The sequence below is a fragment of the Cyprinus carpio genome, chromosome A5 (genome assembly GCF_018340385.1).
Source record: "Cyprinus carpio isolate SPL01 chromosome A5, ASM1834038v1, whole genome shotgun sequence".
Classification (NCBI taxonomy): domain Eukaryota; kingdom Metazoa; phylum Chordata; class Actinopteri; order Cypriniformes; family Cyprinidae; genus Cyprinus; species Cyprinus carpio.
In genome coordinates, this window is record NC_056576.1 from 28,509,040 (window position 1) to 28,526,927 (window position 17,888).

Below are 17,888 nucleotides of genomic sequence, written 5' to 3' on the forward strand. Positions count from 1 at the left end.
AAGAATCTTGGGAAACATGTTTTTACATTATTGATAATAATAAATGTTTCCTGAGGAGCAAAGCAGCATATTAGAACGATTTCTGAAGGATCATGTGACACTGAAGAAAATATTCATCTTTGCCATCACAGAAATAAATGACATTTTAAATACTTTCAAATAGAAAACTTTTAACTTTTAAAAACATAAAAAAATCGTACCCACACCCAAACTTGTGAATAGTGCAAGTGTATAGGGTTTTAGTGACGCATGTTCTTCAATATTCTATTTATTATTTTATCGTCTGCCAGTCAAAAATAAAAATGGGTTGCTTAGAGAAGTAATAGCACAGCTATCCACAATGAGCCTCTTGATTTAAGGCTCATGTCTTTCACATTTGCTGGCTGTCTAAAAAGTCAAAGACAAATGACTCTGTTGTGCTTCCCATGAATCACATCAATTGTGTACTTTTAAAAACATTATTTACTCTAAAGCTGGTGATCCTTCATCATCTGATTGGTTGGTCTCATCTTCTGAGGGGTCACTGAGAAGATCACAAGGCAGGATTGCAGAGGAATCGGCGATCTCTAGCACAGGGGCAATGCTGGGTCTACGACTCCCAGCTCCGTTCTCTGTGGGCAGGGCCAGTTTACTGCTGTCAGCCGGGGGATCTGGGTTCTGCAGGTCAATGGCCACAGTTCCTGTAAAACAACACAAATGAGCCATGAGAGTCGAGGCTTTCCTCTTCGGGTAAGCGCTGGGAAAGTGCAGCATGAGGGAATTCATGTGTCCACCAGTGAAACAAGCTATCTAAAAACTGTAGTCTGATCTGAAATGTTAATTGCTTTTGTGCTATTTACAGTGCAATGAAAGCGGTCAAAGAAATACTGCATTATGAACAATTTTTGATGACTCAGAATTTAGGTCAGTTCCAGTTCATTTCCAACAGCACAATGAATAATATGAGAAAACTTGTGTAAATTACAAGGAAAATTTGCCTGCGTATACAGTAGATGGTATAAATGTTTAAATAAAGCACATTTCTTAAAACACACTGAAAATGACCTCAACCCTGATTTATTGCTTTTAATGAATGAAGACTGATTTGCACATTTCAAATCAGTGCTTTGCAAACAAAATCTTTAAGCACTGTGAGGTTTAATTTAAAAATGCTGAAGGGAAGAAAACGTTCTGAAGGGAAATTCTGCTGCTATGCGGAAGATTGTTTCTCTGCAAAATGTTAAAGGCAGTTGTGAAAACAAATCAGTGAAGAAACATAATGGACTAATTCCTTATATATAATTAATTATGTTAGAGAGTAAGCCAGGGATATTTTACTCATGCAAGAGCATAAATTCTTCATTTTCTGGGTAAAAAATCTTGCAGGACAAAAGCCTTGAGCCTTTGAGTTCTTCAAAGTAACGGGAATGAACGGGAGAGAGAGGTTTCTGTAAATGTCAACATTTACACAGACATCCACTAATGATGTCTTATGATTTAACGGTCTCTAAACCGCATGCTTAGACTTACCATATGAAGTAGACTGATCAACTTCAACAAAGGAGAAACAATGAAAAAGTATATTTTATCATGAGCATGACTTAAAACTTCTTCTAAAGCTTGATAAATTCACCCTGCCAATACTGCTTCTGAATCTAACTGGCTTATGGCATCCATATGGAAATTGCAATAAACCAACCTTGCAGCTGGACTGATGTAAACAAATTAAAACTTGTGCTTCATTTGTTTAGGCTGTGTTATGTAACAATAACAGCACCGCTAATGTTTCAATCAGTCATTATTTTGGGATTTCCACTTGGTGGTTCTAGTGGCGCAGAAATTACAGACTGCAGCTTTCAAGAAACTCATTAGTCTGATGATTAAAAGTTTGAAGATTCCTATTAGTTACATCACTTTGTCAGGTAGACATTGCTATCTGTTCCCTCACCCATGCTTGCGATGATGCTCTGCACCGGGAGACGAGAAGGGGCGTCATACACGCCGGGGGCTGATTGCCCTTTGCTGTGCTTCTCCTCCTGTTTGAAGATGAAGGCAGAGTTCTCCTCTTTAGTGATGTTGATGTAGTAGCAGGTGTCTGTGGCAGACATGATGTGGCGAGGACCAGGGTTCAGAAGTATGCTCTTATTGTCTTCTCTCTTTGTGCCGATTAGGCAGACACCATACCTAAGGGAAAAATGATTTTGGTGAGTTTAACTTGGTTTTTAAGAGAGAAAAGCATTGCTAGTGCAGTACTGATCTTTATTTAAAATGATCTACATTCTGATACTGCTTTGAGGATCTTAAATATATTATATTCAACTTTACTGTCATTCTTCAGAGTATAGAACAGAGCCAATAAAATGCATATAGTAATATATCATGTGAATAAAAACATTATGATGCAAATGAAGCCCACATTGTAATAAAGTGACCAACTGACCATTATAATGCAAATGAGATTACGCCATAACAGGCTGAGCAAAGTGGCCAATAGAGATGAAATAACATGATATATACTCTACTCTGTTTAAAAAAATGGGGTCAGTATATTTCTTTTTTAAGACATTGATATTTGTATTAAGCAAGGATTAAATTGATCAAAAGTGACAGTAAAGACTTTTACATTGTTACAAAAGATTCCGATGTCAAATAAATGCTGTTCATTTGAACTTTCTATTCATGAAAGATTTCTGAGTTCTATAGTTTCCACGAACACTTTAAGCAGAACAACTTTTAAGCAGAACAATTATTTTAAATTTGTATAATTTTCACAATATTACAGTTTTACTGTATTTCTTATCAAATAAATGCAGCCTTAGTGAGCTGAAGACACTTCTTAAACAACATTAAAAAATCTTACCCAGCCCAAACAGTAGTGTATAGGGAATGTGGTTTAAAAATATCATGAATAAAATGCAAATGGTTCACTTCACATACTGTACTTCCCAACAGTTAGTTGGGCAGCTCAGAGTAAACGTTCCACAATCACTCACTTTTTATGTGCATGGAAGGACGCATAAGTAAAACTCTTTCCGTCATATTCGCCAAAGAACTTGCTGTCCATCAAACGAATGTGGTAAACTTCGTTCCCCGAGCAGCGGCCATACGTCCTCTGCCACTGTTCTGGAGACATCTGTCCCTCCCTAAAACCCCAAGCAGACATTTCAAACACCAGCACAAAGATGACACTCCAAACCTTGTTTCAGCAAATGTGATATTACTATTGTGAGTTTTCTTTCTAAAACAATTTTAGCAATTTCAGACTGCATGGTGTGTCTTCCTCAGACAAATGATAACAGGAAGTTTAATGGCATTGATCGGCTCTCCTCACAAATCTGCTCTGAGTAATTATTTGTGACGTTATTATTTGTCAGGGAACACAGAATTGGAAAGGTTATGTGAGGTGCCACTATTCATTATTAAATCCTTCAATAAATTAAACAACATTTCAGGAAATGCTTCTCTTACATCAGTGTCACAATAAAGAGGAAAGACATCAATACTGACTGTCCACGAGACGTGTGCACCAGGAGTGTGACCAGTGTAGAGGTGGCTGGACACACACAGTTGAGGGCCAGCATGGCATACTTGAACTCCTCCTCACACACCACATGATCTAACAAACAAAACATCCCGACACATCATCTATGTGAGAATTATAATATAATATAATATAATATAATATAATATAATATAATATAATATAATATAATATAATATAATATAATATAATAAAACAAAATAAAAAAAAATAATATAAACAACATGCACTGGTTGTTATGACTTGGACCAAATATTCATTCATACTTACAAAATTACCCTGGATCAAAACAGTAAATTAAAAAATATGAAATATTGTTTTGAATATTGAAATATTGTTCCCTTAAAAATGAATGAATTTCAACAAAATAGCTCTCAAATTATAAAGAGCCAGGCACAGATGGACTCCCTGCTGAATTCTATAAACACTTCTAGGACACCGGTCATTCTTGTGAAATTTGGAAACACTATGGAACTAAAAACACCTCAGTTTCACCACACAAGTGAACTGCCCTAATCTCAGAACTTATAAAACCAATATTATTAAAAACATTACCTCTCCATATCACTAATCAACATAACATCAACTTCAGCAGATCAGCTTTAACATCCAGAGATGATTCTGTCATCTTATGCATTCAGATTTAATTGGTTTCATTGCAGGCAGACACTCCTCAAATTGGAGACATTTTCTAAGAGAACACACTTTTTTATTATTGATTAATTTTTTTGTTTTGTTTTAGATACAGAAAAACATTAACAGTTAACGAGTTAACAGGACTATTTGTTTAGTGACAAAATATATGCTTATGTTGTTTTTGTCATTTTTAGTATTTTTTATGTATACAGTATGTCTACATAGTTTTTATTATTTATTTATTTTTTAATTCAGTTTTAGTAATTTTAGTATATCAAGTTAAACTTATTTAAAATGAAAAAAACTTTGCCTTGGTTACTAGCTGAAATACAAAAATTTTATATTCTATTTTAGTTACTGTTTTTTAATGCATTTTTTGTTTGTTTGTTTTAGTTAACTTTAATAACCTTGATTTTTACAGTATGTGTGTATGTATGTGCGTAACCCTTACACTTTAAATGCAATGATATAATAATGTTTTTACAGAAACCAACAAGATAATTTGATGGCATATTCAACATTTAATGACATTCAAACATCTTGCTGTAACAGCCTGAACTAACTTCTGACAATTTTTTTTCACAATAAAAACAATCACACTGTATACTATTAATCAAATAGTAAAGGGCAAATGAATCCCTCTGAATACTTTGCTTCATCTGTTAAACGAACACATGTAAATGCAAATGCAGTGACCCAAGAGGTGGAGGCCATACTAGACATACAAAACAGCTGCTCTTAACCACGAAACACTTCAAAGAGGATGAGATGGAGGGTGTAGAGTCCAGAGGGATCTATATTTATTATTCATACACCTATATGAAACACACACACACACACACTACAACCATCTATAGTACAAACAATAAGCTACATTTGCTAACAGATGGCTTAAAATAAGTCCATGTCTAACTGTCAGGAAAGTTTTGTATTTTGTTTTTATATCAAAAGGTTTTTTTTGTTGACTTGCTGTTTTATTAAAAGTAATGAACTATATAAATTATATACATTTTGGTCAAAAGACAAAAATTATGACCATGAAATATATACACTACCTCATGTCTGTTAAAGTCTAAACATGATTAATGAAGGACAGGTCACTGTTTACTGACTGCATATGAAATGAGTCGACCTGAAGAAGGAAAAAAAAACTGACCTGCAAATTTGACATGGAATTTGTTCTCAGGTTTGAGAATCTGGACATATAGAGGACAGTTTGGGGCAAAGTCCTTCACAGCCCATGCTCGCAGAATGGTTTGATGATCCTATGAGAACAGACATCATTCTTACAATATTATATGCACACTTCATTTTGCCATTAATAGCAGTTTATGTTCAGGAAAATCTTATACATTTGTATATTTGTTAAGTGAATCACAGTTAAAAAAAAAAACCCTATTGATAGTCAAACTCCAATACATGCAATAAGTGTCAATAATAACTTTTAGAGCCGCAACTAACAACTACTTTGACAATCAGTTAATCTTTTGATTATTTCTTTGATAACTGATTAAACCATTTAAAATGTTTAGGCCTACAGTATAAAGTTATAAAACTTCACAGACTCATCATAGTTTAAAAGATGAAACTTTTTTTAATTAAGTATGACTAATATTTCAATGTACGTTTCAAATTTCCCACTAGCTTTAAGTTACTGTTCATTTAAAAATATAATTACTTGCATTCCATACTAGAGTTTCTATTATGCCTAATTGAAATATAAATCTGATGTTTAACAGTGAAAATGGTTTTGATCGAAATAATTAGGTTTCCTGTTGTTGTTGCACTGCATCTGATTAATTTTAAAAAGTTCCTTTGCTTTGGAAAACGTGTGTTGTATATTCATCTGCTGCAGATTGCCTTTTAAAAATGTGTGCTTTTTAAAATAGAAAATAGGTTTATTTTTAATAAATTGAAGTGGCGACACGATGAACACGATGATTCTTCTATACACAGCTCAAAGACCTGACTAATCATAATGGGATTCAATTTATGATTATTTTCCTTAGTTAGTTATTGAATTGTTGTTGCAGCCCTAATAACTTTTACTTTTGGCAAGGTACTATATTTTGAGGCTATATTTACAGCTGCGGTGCGGTCCACTTCATTTCTGCTGCTGAGGATGAAGCACGCCTCTGCATCGTCCATCCTGCAGGACACAGAACATCATTACACAGCAGTATCACTCAGCACTGAAGTAAATTCCTCTAGAAGGACTCTCACAGGGTCAGTTTCACGGTATACTGACCTTAAGTCCACCAAAATACACTACAGATTTCAGTTGTTTCTTTTTATTGAAAAAGCTGCCATTAATATTCTGCTGGTTTTCACACTTAATGTTTTCTGGATGTGTTCTGGGTTCCTGTTAATTAAACTTTGTCAACAGCATCTGTGACATTCTGTCAATTACCACAGTAAATAATATTGACTCTTCCCTCAGTTTGCAAAAACAAGAAAAAATTAAGTGTAATGGGTTTACAATGGATCCCTGTGCATGGCAATAGAATAAATGTCACAAAATGCACACTGCATCTAAAGAACAGCTACAATACACTTGTAAATCAAGCATTACAAACACAATCTATCCTTTCTGTGACTGTAAACAGAAAGACTGTAAACACTTATATTTGGAAATCCACATTATGGAATAACAGTCTCTAAATCTAACAGTCTCTAAATCTCTGAAGTCATTAAAAATGCAAAAGCACACATTTACATAGATGTTACGGCTTATTTGTGCATTAGATTACAGATACAAAATGACCTGTGTGTGTTCATGTGTGAACTGCAGAATTTGTGAGAAGATACTGTTAACTCCTTTAAAGTGGAATAAAAAAAAAAAAAAAAAAAACCTTTTGATTATCTCTCTGGAGATGCAGGAAAATTATATAATGACAACAGTGATTGTTAATTTATGAGTCCTAAACACAGTAACTGGGCAAAAGAAAAAGGAAAGGAAAATATATACTATATTATAATAGAATATTAGCAAGTTGTAATATTTAGGTTTACATTTCATTTAACCAGCAGGGCTGAATCACACTAACCAGCTAAACCATGACGTCTTGGTGATAAGTGACCTTGGTGATAGAAGTGCTTTAAAAATACGAGCTGCAGTGCACAATTTTGCATTTAAACCCTGAGAAAGCCTAGATTCAACTGAGACTAAATTACTGCAATTAAAAAATTGACATCATGTCACAGATGCTTGTGTGTTTTAAACCCAAAACATTCTTTAAAACTTAAAGATACTGTGAGGAATAACTACTGGCAAAAAAGTAAACTACTCACAACATGCATAATTCATCCAGTAATATGCAGCAGCAATAAGCACATCTTAAAAATTAAAAAGGACTAACATTGTTTAAATTCCAGCCTTCCCATTACAATACACAGATTACACATTTTGCCAGAAACTCTAGACCGACTGAGCTTTATTAGAAATTCATGCACTAGTATTTGAAGTGGGCAAATTGAGACAGATTTGCTGCATTTATAATGAAGGAATATAGTAAGATTTTAAGTGCATTTACATTGCAGGAAGAAGCACATATATTACCCTTAAATTTCAGGGCTGCTTTAATAAGGAACAGATGGGTTTGAGACTGGTGACAGGTTTGGCTCTGGCGGTGGAGCTTGCAGGTTGACTCTTCAAATTTCCTCACAGACTAATTTAGATTTTTTGGGAGCCTGTCCAAAGCTTCCATTTGGAAACAGTTCATCAGTATGCTTATGCAAGTTTAAATTATAGAAATGCCACACTGCTGTATTGTACATCACTGTTAAAAAATGACTTGTGACTGAAGTTTACTAACAGCTCTTACAATCTTAGACTCTAAAAAGCCGGAAACACAAGTTGTCTTTCTCAGACAATAATGAGATTATGCTAATTTAATTAGCTAAACTGCTTGGCCTGCCATTCGGCCAAACCTTAACGGTGAAGCATTATTGTGCATTTTATAGTGGCCATAAATCGTCCAACCTGCTTTATGTACCGTTCTTGCAAGTTGTACTATCGATGTCTACAGTTGATAGAAATTGAAGTCACCTTGCCCAATATAAAAACAGAATATTTACAAAGAACTGCACTCCATATCTTCTGTCCTTAAAGTGCTCCTATTATGGATTTTTGAAAATTACCTTTCATGCAGTGTGTAACACAGCTCTAATTGAATGAAAACATCCTGCAAACTTTTAAATCTGAAAGTGCATCGTGTATAAAGTTATTGTCTCTCCAAGAAAGAGTCGACTCTGAATCAATGAAACGAGTCGTTTTTAAAATGAATCCGAAGCCTTTTCATGTTGAGGTCAACAAGAAACATTAGCATACTGCCCGCACACTTGTTGGTCTTTTTGCATTGGTTTGAAAGAAAATGCTAATTCAATTCTTTGCACTACGTGCTGCTTTTGGAGCGGTAAAATAGCGGTTTCCCTGATAACGTTGTACACAAAGCAGCACTGTGCTCACAAACGCTTCTTTATCAGGCATCACAGGCATGATGAAATGAAAATGAGACCAGTCGGACCAATCACCACAGATTAGCGTCACGAGTGGTTTGGAAAAATGAATCGTTGAGAGAATCATTTGTCCTTGAGCAAGTAAGGTAAAATTAAATGCATATTATAAGACATGCATGTCAGCCTGTTGTTGGGGTCTCCCAAAACCAAAATATGAACCTTTCCTTACCCATAATAGGGGCACTTTAAATATTTTTGGTGAATGTAGCTGTTGAATGCACAAGAGCTCTTGTTGACAGGCTACTTGGAAAATGTAGATCTCTGACCATATTAATCTCATTCTCAAACAACTTACTTGGCCCTCATCAGGTCTTGGTCCTTAAGTGCAGAGCCTTGGAGGTAGATAACCCGCTGAGACCACAGCGGGATCTGCAGTATACGCCGAACCTGGATGTCCATCTCAGTGGGACAGAGTATCACCACATAATAATCCTACAAGACAATTAAGAATTAATAATACAGTACCACCATCACATACTGTACAGGAAACGAGCTAGATTATAATACAGATTTTTGGAATACATAGAGCAATAATAAACACTTACAAATATGGGATTATGTATGTACCTGTAGTCTCGGGTGGGCGTAGAACTCGTTGAGGAAATCCATGAGCAGGTCTATTTTGAGTGAAGTGACGCAGAGAACCACATGCTTCTCTGTCTGAGCACGATGTCTGCTGTAGTTTCCACCTGACTTCTGCCTCTCCATCCAAAGATACGCCAACTCCTCAAACTGGTGTCAAAATGAGAGACAAAAAGAAAGTACTGTGTAAACGCAGTGCATTATTAATAGTTTCACTTATTTCTGATAAGTGATGTAAAAATTGTAATTTGGTGAACATTTACTCATCCTCAGACCATTTAAGATGTACATGAGTTTGTTTCTTCAACAGAACATATTTAAAAAAATTTAGCATTACATCCCTTGCTCACCAATGGATCCACTGCAGTGAATGGGTGCCGTTAGAATGAGAGACCAAACAGCTGATAAAAACATCACAATAATCCACATGTAATCCATACAACTCCAGTCCAGAAATGAACATCTTGTGAAGTGAAAAGCCACATTTTTAAAAAAAAAAAACACAACAAAAAAAAATTCTATAAAAAAAATACCAGTCCATAATTAATAATAACACAATGAAAAAGTCATCCCCTGTTGTCATCTTACATTTAAATCCACCAACATATTTGTTTAGAATTTTTTTCACAGTGCTTGATCTGTGCATATTTCTCTCCTCATTCAGGCAAGATGATTTTTTCACTAAAGAAAACAATATTATGGATAGAGGATTTGTATTTTAGACAGAAGCAATGGTTCGAAGTTTAAAACATCTTAATGATGGATTTGATTATTACAGACATGCAGCATTTCACTTGTTAATTTATTACACGTTAATTTGTAGTTTTTAACAGCTGTTTGGACTCATTCTGACGGCACCCATTCACTGCAGAGGATCCACTGGTGAGCAAGTGATGAAATGCTGAATTTCTCCAAATCTGTTCTGATGAAGAAACAAAGTCTTCTACATCTTGGATCTGAGGATGAGTACATTTTCAGCAATTTTTTAGGTGAACAGATCTTCTAATACTGAAGCTAATGATTGTGCTGTTTGTGGGCTGGTCGTGTCACCTGTAATGGCAGCACCACCAGAGCCACACAGATCATGATGACCACCAGTAGCTGAGAGGGCCAGATTCTGGGTGTGACATCTCCATAACCAACAGTCGAGAAGGTGACGATGCAGAAATATAAAGCGTCAAAGAGGGAGAGACTCTTCCCTGCCCGCTCGAGGTGCTGAATCCCACAAGCCCTACAGAGTATTACAAAAGAACTTCAGGAAACAATTTAGAAAATATAGGTTACATCTAATAAATTCAGCATCATGGTATTGTTATAGTTTAATTAGAAAGACATTTTAAGGCTCTTTCCCTGAACAAGGTTCAGTAGAGCTACTCAGTCATGATATCAATTTGTAGGCTTGCCCAGAAGGCCATTCCACCATGGGCCCCCTTAGGAATTTCAAATGGGTTTTTAAAATAGCGGTTTTCGATTTGAGTAAAATAAGGTCTGTGGTTAGCATTCATTTAAGACTTTCCCATATTATTCTACAACATAAATTACATGTCACATCTAAAATGGGAATTTTAAAACCACTGTGTGGTTTACATTATAACAAATTTAATTTATAATATAAATACATAAGGACTGTAACAACCGTCTGATTCATCACATTCTGTGGTAGCTGTAGTCCATAAATTATAACTTTATTCGGACATGTCCCAATATATTGGTAAAAGTGTATCAGATACATATGCAAATATATATTGATACAAAATAAAACATTTGGGCAGTGGTGAATTAGTGCCTTGAGAAGTGGGTATACTCTTAATTTATGCCCCCAAATTTTTTAAGCACCCGAGCAAAGGATGAAAATTCTGTGTTATAAACGGTGACATGTAAGACTAGTCTTACCCCCAAAATGGGACAGTAGTAATTGCACATTGTCACTTAACTTCTGCTGCTTGACTACACGAAGTAAGGATCATTAAGACATTAATATTAACCAGAGAAGAGGTGCAGAAGATTTTACAATAAATAATTCAAATAAAAATAAAATAAAAATAAATAAGTAAATAGACTGCAGCAATTAACATTTTGTCAGAACCTCTGGTTTATTACATGCTATTTTGTTTAATTGTCTGTTCAGAATTGTGGAAGAATCATGATCTCTATTTGAAACAAACAAAAAATGTGATTCTCAGTTTATCCAGAATTGTACAGCTCTGCTCCTGAGTGTGACTGACTGTTTCTCGCATGACATAAAGTGATAGGCAAATGGTAATTTTGAAAAACACATAAACCCCATTTTGTCGTAATCGTGTGTTTATTGTCTTCATGTTTCATCAGTCAAAATGCTTCTTTTTATTCAGCTTAGCTACAGCAAAGATTGATTTGGCTACGATAGCTGGATGCCTTTGTCCATATTAGGGATTTCCTGGCACATCATAAGTTATTGCAAAGCCACTAGAAAGACAAGCCTGCAACCTTTAGCCAAAAAAGCTTAACAGCTAATGCTAATGCTTCCACATTGGTGATAGACAGGGAAGGAGACCAGAGGCAGTTTTGTTTGAATGGATGTCGATGAAGGAGAGACTTCACTACGCTGAATAAACAGCTTTTTTTTGAGGAAACAGCTTAAATGAATCGACAGCCTATCAGCTAATCTTCAACATGTTTTACACTAAACAACAGTTCTGGATTGAACTATTTTTAGAGTTTACAAAAAAAAAAAAAAAAAAGCTTTAAAAGTCACAGAGTTTTTGCGACAGATGGGATTCTGCTTACGGCCCTTCTCATTCATTCCTATGGTATCTGTAAACAGCGATGGAGTGTCTTCACAACTCTGACTGAAATTCAATGACATCAAGGCTGTAATGTGATTGGTTATCAAGGCACAAGTGATCCAAATTGACTCTTACACTTTCTCCAATAGTAAGTAACACAGATCTCCCAAAAGTAAGACAATTGCTGTGTCCCAATTTGCATACTATATGTCCTAAATATTATTTGAAAATAGAATTAGTATGTCCCGAATCATAGTACAGTATGTTGAAATTAGTATGCCAAAGATTCCTGGATGGTCTAGCTACTTCGAAGTTCAGATCGGTACACACATAAATACGTACACATTTCTATGGATGCACAGTCTAACGGCTAATATTCCCCACAACACATTGCAAGTGGGATGAGGATTCGATTAGAGCTACAAACACGCATTAAAAAGTGTTAAAAAAAACTACAAACATGCCGGATATGCGAGACTGACGAACAAGTAGAGAAAGGGGTTTGAGTGATAAATAATCAATGTCTAACCTGATGAAAAATATTTATTTAATGTTATCAGCGTCATTTCTCATCTGCAGCAACATTGTAAACTTTTATAAATATACGTTTGGTCATTAAATTTTAAATGTCTCTTCCTTCCTACCGATCATTGACTTTGTTACAAAATGCTATTATGCATACACATGAGTAGAGTTCTTGGCCTGCGGACCTGCGACTGGCAGATCAACGTGCCTCTTCATTTCTCTCCAATACCGTAGGAAATTAAATGTGGACTATGTTACCTGTGACAAGATTATTGACGGCAGTTTAAAAGGAGGCAGAATGCAAGTAACTAATCAACAGAGTGGTCCGTTAAAGACATAGTGATGATGAAGTAGGATGTCCCAAATCTTGTCTACTAATCTGCTACATACTCAAAAGTATATACTTTTTCTTCATAAAAGGAGTACATACCATTTATCCTCCAGAGAGAAACTCTTTTTTTTTAAACAAAGTATTTACTGTTCAAGACAGACTTATCAAATACAGCAAAAATAGTAATATACAGTGAAAGTTCACTACAATCTAAAATTATTGTTTTCTATTTGAGTATATTTTAAAATCTAAGTTATTCCAGCGATGACAGTTAAATTTTTTCTTCATGTGTTGCGTGACCTAAATTGCATAATAAAAGGCATTAAGTTCACAGCCCTGTATCTTTGTCATTTTCTCAGATTTTCAAATACTTTTTTGCTTTAAAGCCAAGTTTGTAATAAGACTTGTCTAAGAGCTGGGTGGTTCAGTTTATGGCTTACAGCTCCTTACTGAGGATTTTTTTTTAATTCCCTACAGAGAAAATGAATGGGAAAATACTTCCAGAGTCATGACTGTTGTGCTCTATTACTACTCAGCATATTTTGTTTTAATATTCCTAATAAAACAGTAGCATCTTGTTTTGACACTAAGGGAGTAAAAATATTTTTGAACTAACTGATGTCCATTATTGATCAGGAAAGTTAATTTATCTGAGTGTGACTGTTTCAGATTTTCTGCTTTAGATACAGACTTGTAAAAGGCTAAACCCAATCAGTGTTATAAGAGATCAAAGAGCTTTACCCAGTAAAGACCAGACAGAGCAGTGTACAGATCAGAATGAGGACCTGGTTGAACATGGCAGAGTGTGTGCGCTGAATGGCACGATGGAGATCATTCTAGAAAGGAACAGAGATAGGTGAGAGAGATCTTATCCCTCAGAGAATAAGCCAAGACATGTACAAGTACAAGAATAAAACACACATTATGCAGGCAATGTAAGATTACTGTGAAAGCCCTGTTCTGAAAGAGAAACTGCCCATTTAAGTGACTGCTTAAAGAGAACCTAATAACCTTCATTATCTTTCATTCACTGGTCAAGTGCTCCTCAAATAACTTATTCTTCTAGTACACTGAATGTAATAAAGCAAAATATACTAAGAAAAAAGTGAATAATCTTTAATAACTGTACTGCTCAATTATATATGAGATACACATATACAGTAGTGGTCAGAATTGTTGGTACCCTTGGTAAATATGATCAAAAAGGCTGTGAAAATAAATCTGCATTGTTTATCCATTCAATCTTTTATGTTTTTTTTTTTAATAAAAAAACAAACAAAAAAAAAGATTTAATTGAAGTAAAAAGAAAATAAAAAAATTTCGTCCTGTCCAATCAACTAAAGATGTTACAAATCTTCCTGGAAGAAGATGTGTGTCTATATTGTCCTAATGTATGGTGAGGATGAGAGTTTGAGTGGCTAAAGGCTCTCCGAGGAATGCTGCTGCAGAATAGCAGAGATTAGTTGAGTTTTGGGGTCAGAAAGCCAATAAATAAATAAAAATGTCAAACAGCACCTACATCACATGTTGTTTTGGGAGGGAAAGAAACTAGGTTGTATGGTCAGATAAAACTAGGTTTGGTGCACACAGGAGTAAAAAAGTACCCCATGTATACAATGAAATATACTGTATCTTTAATTGCACACAGGAGTAAAAAAGTACCCCATGTATACAATGAAATATACTGTATCTTTAATGTTGTTCAAGTATTTTTTTGCCGGAGGTCCTGGACATCTTGTTCAGATACTGTGGCATCATGGATTCTATCAAATAACAACAGATAAAAAAAAACCTGACTGTCCATGATATAGATCTTATAATGGGCCAAGGTTGGATCTTCCAACAGGACAATGATCCAAAAACAAACATCAAAATCATACAAAAATGGGTCACTGACTACAAAACGGATATTGAATAATAGGGTACCATTAATTGTGACCAACGTGTCTTAGAGAAAAACATTTATTTCATAATGAGATTTCCCTCTATTTTAAATTCTTATTCTTCAATGAAAGGTTAGATTTTTGTACATTTTTAAAATAAAAGATCAATAGGATTAACAATGCAGATTTATTTTCACAGCCTTTTTTGATCATATTTACCAAGGGTACCAACAATTCTGACCACGACTATTAACTACAATGTTGTGCACAAGAGATCAGGCCTTTAATGACTCCCATTTTACTTTCATAATATTCATCTCACAAGGTAAATATATTATAGGAAAGCTTTGGGGAAAAATAAATATATTTGTCCCATGTCACATTTTGGTGATTGTTAGCATATCTCTTTTACCAATATCTTTGCTTAAAGGATTTGTAAAAGGACATTCCCCCTGCCATGTTCTCTCTGGCCATTTGATCCAACCATCTGGCAGGGAAGGGAACGCTGGCATCCTCTCAAATTTCTGCTCATTGATGATGCATTTTCATTTGACAAGTGCATGATAAAGTATAGCTTCCCAACACAGCAATATTATCAACACCAATGTTATTCTGCTAGACACCCAAACTGATTTCCCGTAGGCAAGTGAAATGCACTCCACAGCTGCAAAAACTACTTACAATCATGTTCTCCAGTGCTGATTTGGCAAGCCAACAATTAAGAAACACAGGAACAAATATGTTCCTCAGCGGAGGCCAAAAGATCTGGAAAAAAAAAGCAATCAAAGAATAAAGGATGATTGTATCTAAAAATTCAGATGATAAAATAATAGACAGTTCAAAAACAACTGTATGTAAATTGGCAATCAGTTTAAACAAAAACCAAGGCAAAAAAGGCATTTACTCTGCATTTACAATAAAACTGTATTTTTTATTTATTTTTTTTTTTTTTACAGAAACATATATCATTCATCAGCATAAAAATCACATCACTCTAACCTCCACACCCGTTATTAAGAAAAAAACTCAAAACTTTTATAACAGAAATGCATAACTGTGTTGTGTACCACTCCATAGCTTTTACATCTGTTATGCCATTAGAACAAAGAAATTAAACATCCTGTAATTTGCTCCCACTGACTGCAGGTCAAAAAATGGTCATTTGTTACTTGGCTAATTGTTACATTCCAGTAATAATCATTCCCTCTCACAACTGGCTTTCAAATGTCAATGGTTACTCATATAATTACAATCAATCACAACAATACTATCCCAACAGTACTCAACAATTACTATCAACAATGACTGTATGATGGCGGCAACTGGATATGTGCTTCTGTGTCCACCTGATATCTTCATCACTTACTGTAATTATGAACGGAACTGTATTGATCATCTCAATGATGAAGGAGATTTGGAAAATCTGCTCCCAAATGTTCCCCTAGAAATGAAATAATTGTTACACTACATACAAGCATACAAAAAGCACATTTAATGCACTTAAAAAAAAAATCACAACATTAAAAACATCCTAATTCACATAATGTAATAATCTAAAATAATCTGTCCTAAACACATGACATTGTAATTACTGCATCCAAATTACAGTGTGAAAATAGCATGTCAAATGTACTTGGATGGTATTGTAGATTGTATGGGTGCCTGTTTCCACAACAGAATAGCAACTTTGAATAGCAAATTACGACTTTTTATCTCACCGATGTAAAAAGGTCAGAATTTATGCAATATATTGAAATTTTGAAACAAAACCTGAATTGTGAGATAAAAAACTGCAATCACCTTTTTTATTTGTATATTTTGTGGTGGAAACAGGCTTTGTGTGATGTGGTGATTTGAACAGATTTTAAAATTACGACAAAGGGGAAGTGTGTAAAAAGGTTTTCTTATATCCCACTATTATGTGCAGAGACAACTAAAGGTTCACCTATTGACTAGGAAACAGTACATTACTGTACAGCTCTCTGCATAGTGTAAGTGTGCAAATTCGGACACAGCCTTTAATTAAAACAAAGATTTAGCTCATTCAGCTTTTGTTTCTTGTTAAATAGATATATAAAAAAAAAAAAGTTGAAGTTTTTTTTTTTTTTGTCAAAAGTGAAGAACATTTTCCATTATAGGGGATCTAAAGACACAAAGTGGCCCTTAAGCAGCCTAAGAGAAGCTGAAATAGATTTAATTTAGATCAGTGCTTAGAGAGCTCACAAGGGCAGAATAATGATGAAAATAATCTTACCTTGTAGCTGAGATACACCAGGAGCATAGCTTGCAAGAAGCTAATTAAGGCCACTGTCACCTGTTGTTCAGGAAACAATATCATAATTTTGATTAGCCGAGTATCAATAACAGAGTATACTGAGATTAACTGTCTCTATAATTGTCTGCTTTAGTTCAGGCAGCAAACAGGACAAAATGAAATTGCAACGGACAGTCAGGACCATTGAGAGGATAATTGGTGCACTGTTTTTCATGGTTATATATTACTCTGTGTTCCACACAGACTGTCAGTCTATGTAGTGGGGGGTATTTTTCATGGACTCTTTCTGCAGGTTACATAATTACGGCAGTTGATGGTGAGAAAAGATCATCTTTATGAGAGAAACTCTCAACTGATTTGTTTAAAGCACACTGATTTATTAAGGAACCAAACAAGTGACTGATTTTATAGTCTCTGAATTGTTCACTTGATGAATTTGTTCCAAGAGACAAGTGACTCACCTGACTCAACTTCAAGTGAAGTGAACCAATTTGTTCAAAGCACACTGATTCATTCAGGAATGAAACAAGTTCACTGAATCATTCACTCAAACAGTGCATATGAAAAACTGATTTAATCAGGAATGAAACACCTCTACAGTTGTTATGGCTTAGTGGCATAGAATGAATTAGTTTGGAGACCAAAAACAGACAAGGTATCTGTCAATCTTATGTCTAAAATGTAATTTAAGCAACATAACTTCTTGTTTATTGAAGTGTTGTATAAAAAGCAATATTGTACTTTCAACTGTCTGGTCTGAATTCCAGCAGTGTATCCATATTTGTTCATACATTTAAAAATATTGGCATGGAGCCAATCTGCACACACCTCTCTATAAGCTTTATTTTCATTT

At 34.8% G+C, this 17,888-nt stretch overlaps 1 protein-coding gene across 9 annotated transcripts in view; it reads right to left on the bottom strand.

The window, feature by feature from the left end:
* The window catches only part of LOC109062450 (potassium channel subfamily T member 1-like), a 90,674-nt gene that overhangs the window by 14,806 nt on the left and 57,980 nt on the right, over positions 1–17,888 (bottom strand). For 7 of the 9 annotated variants that reach the window (XR_006160104.1, XR_006160103.1, XR_006160102.1 and 4 more), the window contains 14 exons: positions 17,015–17,074; positions 16,127–16,201; positions 15,442–15,525; positions 13,619–13,713; positions 10,307–10,487; positions 9,242–9,406; positions 8,970–9,106; positions 6,242–6,305; positions 5,313–5,421; positions 3,487–3,595; positions 2,973–3,122; positions 1,928–2,163; positions 1,510–1,530; positions 467–680 (listed from right to left, as the gene is read on the bottom strand). Coding sequence is in view for 1 of the 9 variants with exons in the window: in XM_042756751.1 (XP_042612685.1) it covers positions 467–680; positions 1,928–2,163; positions 2,973–3,122; positions 3,487–3,595; positions 5,313–5,421; positions 6,242–6,305; positions 8,970–9,106; positions 9,242–9,406; positions 10,307–10,487; positions 13,619–13,713; positions 15,442–15,525; positions 16,127–16,201; positions 17,015–17,074 (1,679 nt within the window). In the remaining 8 variants the exon portion in view is untranslated. The remainder of the gene's footprint in view (positions 1–466; positions 681–1,509; positions 1,531–1,927; positions 2,164–2,972; positions 3,123–3,486; positions 3,596–5,312; positions 5,422–6,241; positions 6,306–8,969; positions 9,107–9,241; positions 9,407–10,306; positions 10,488–13,618; positions 13,714–15,441; positions 15,526–16,126; positions 16,202–17,014; positions 17,075–17,888) is intronic. The other 2 variants (XR_006160106.1, XM_042756751.1) reach the window with 1 other exon arrangement.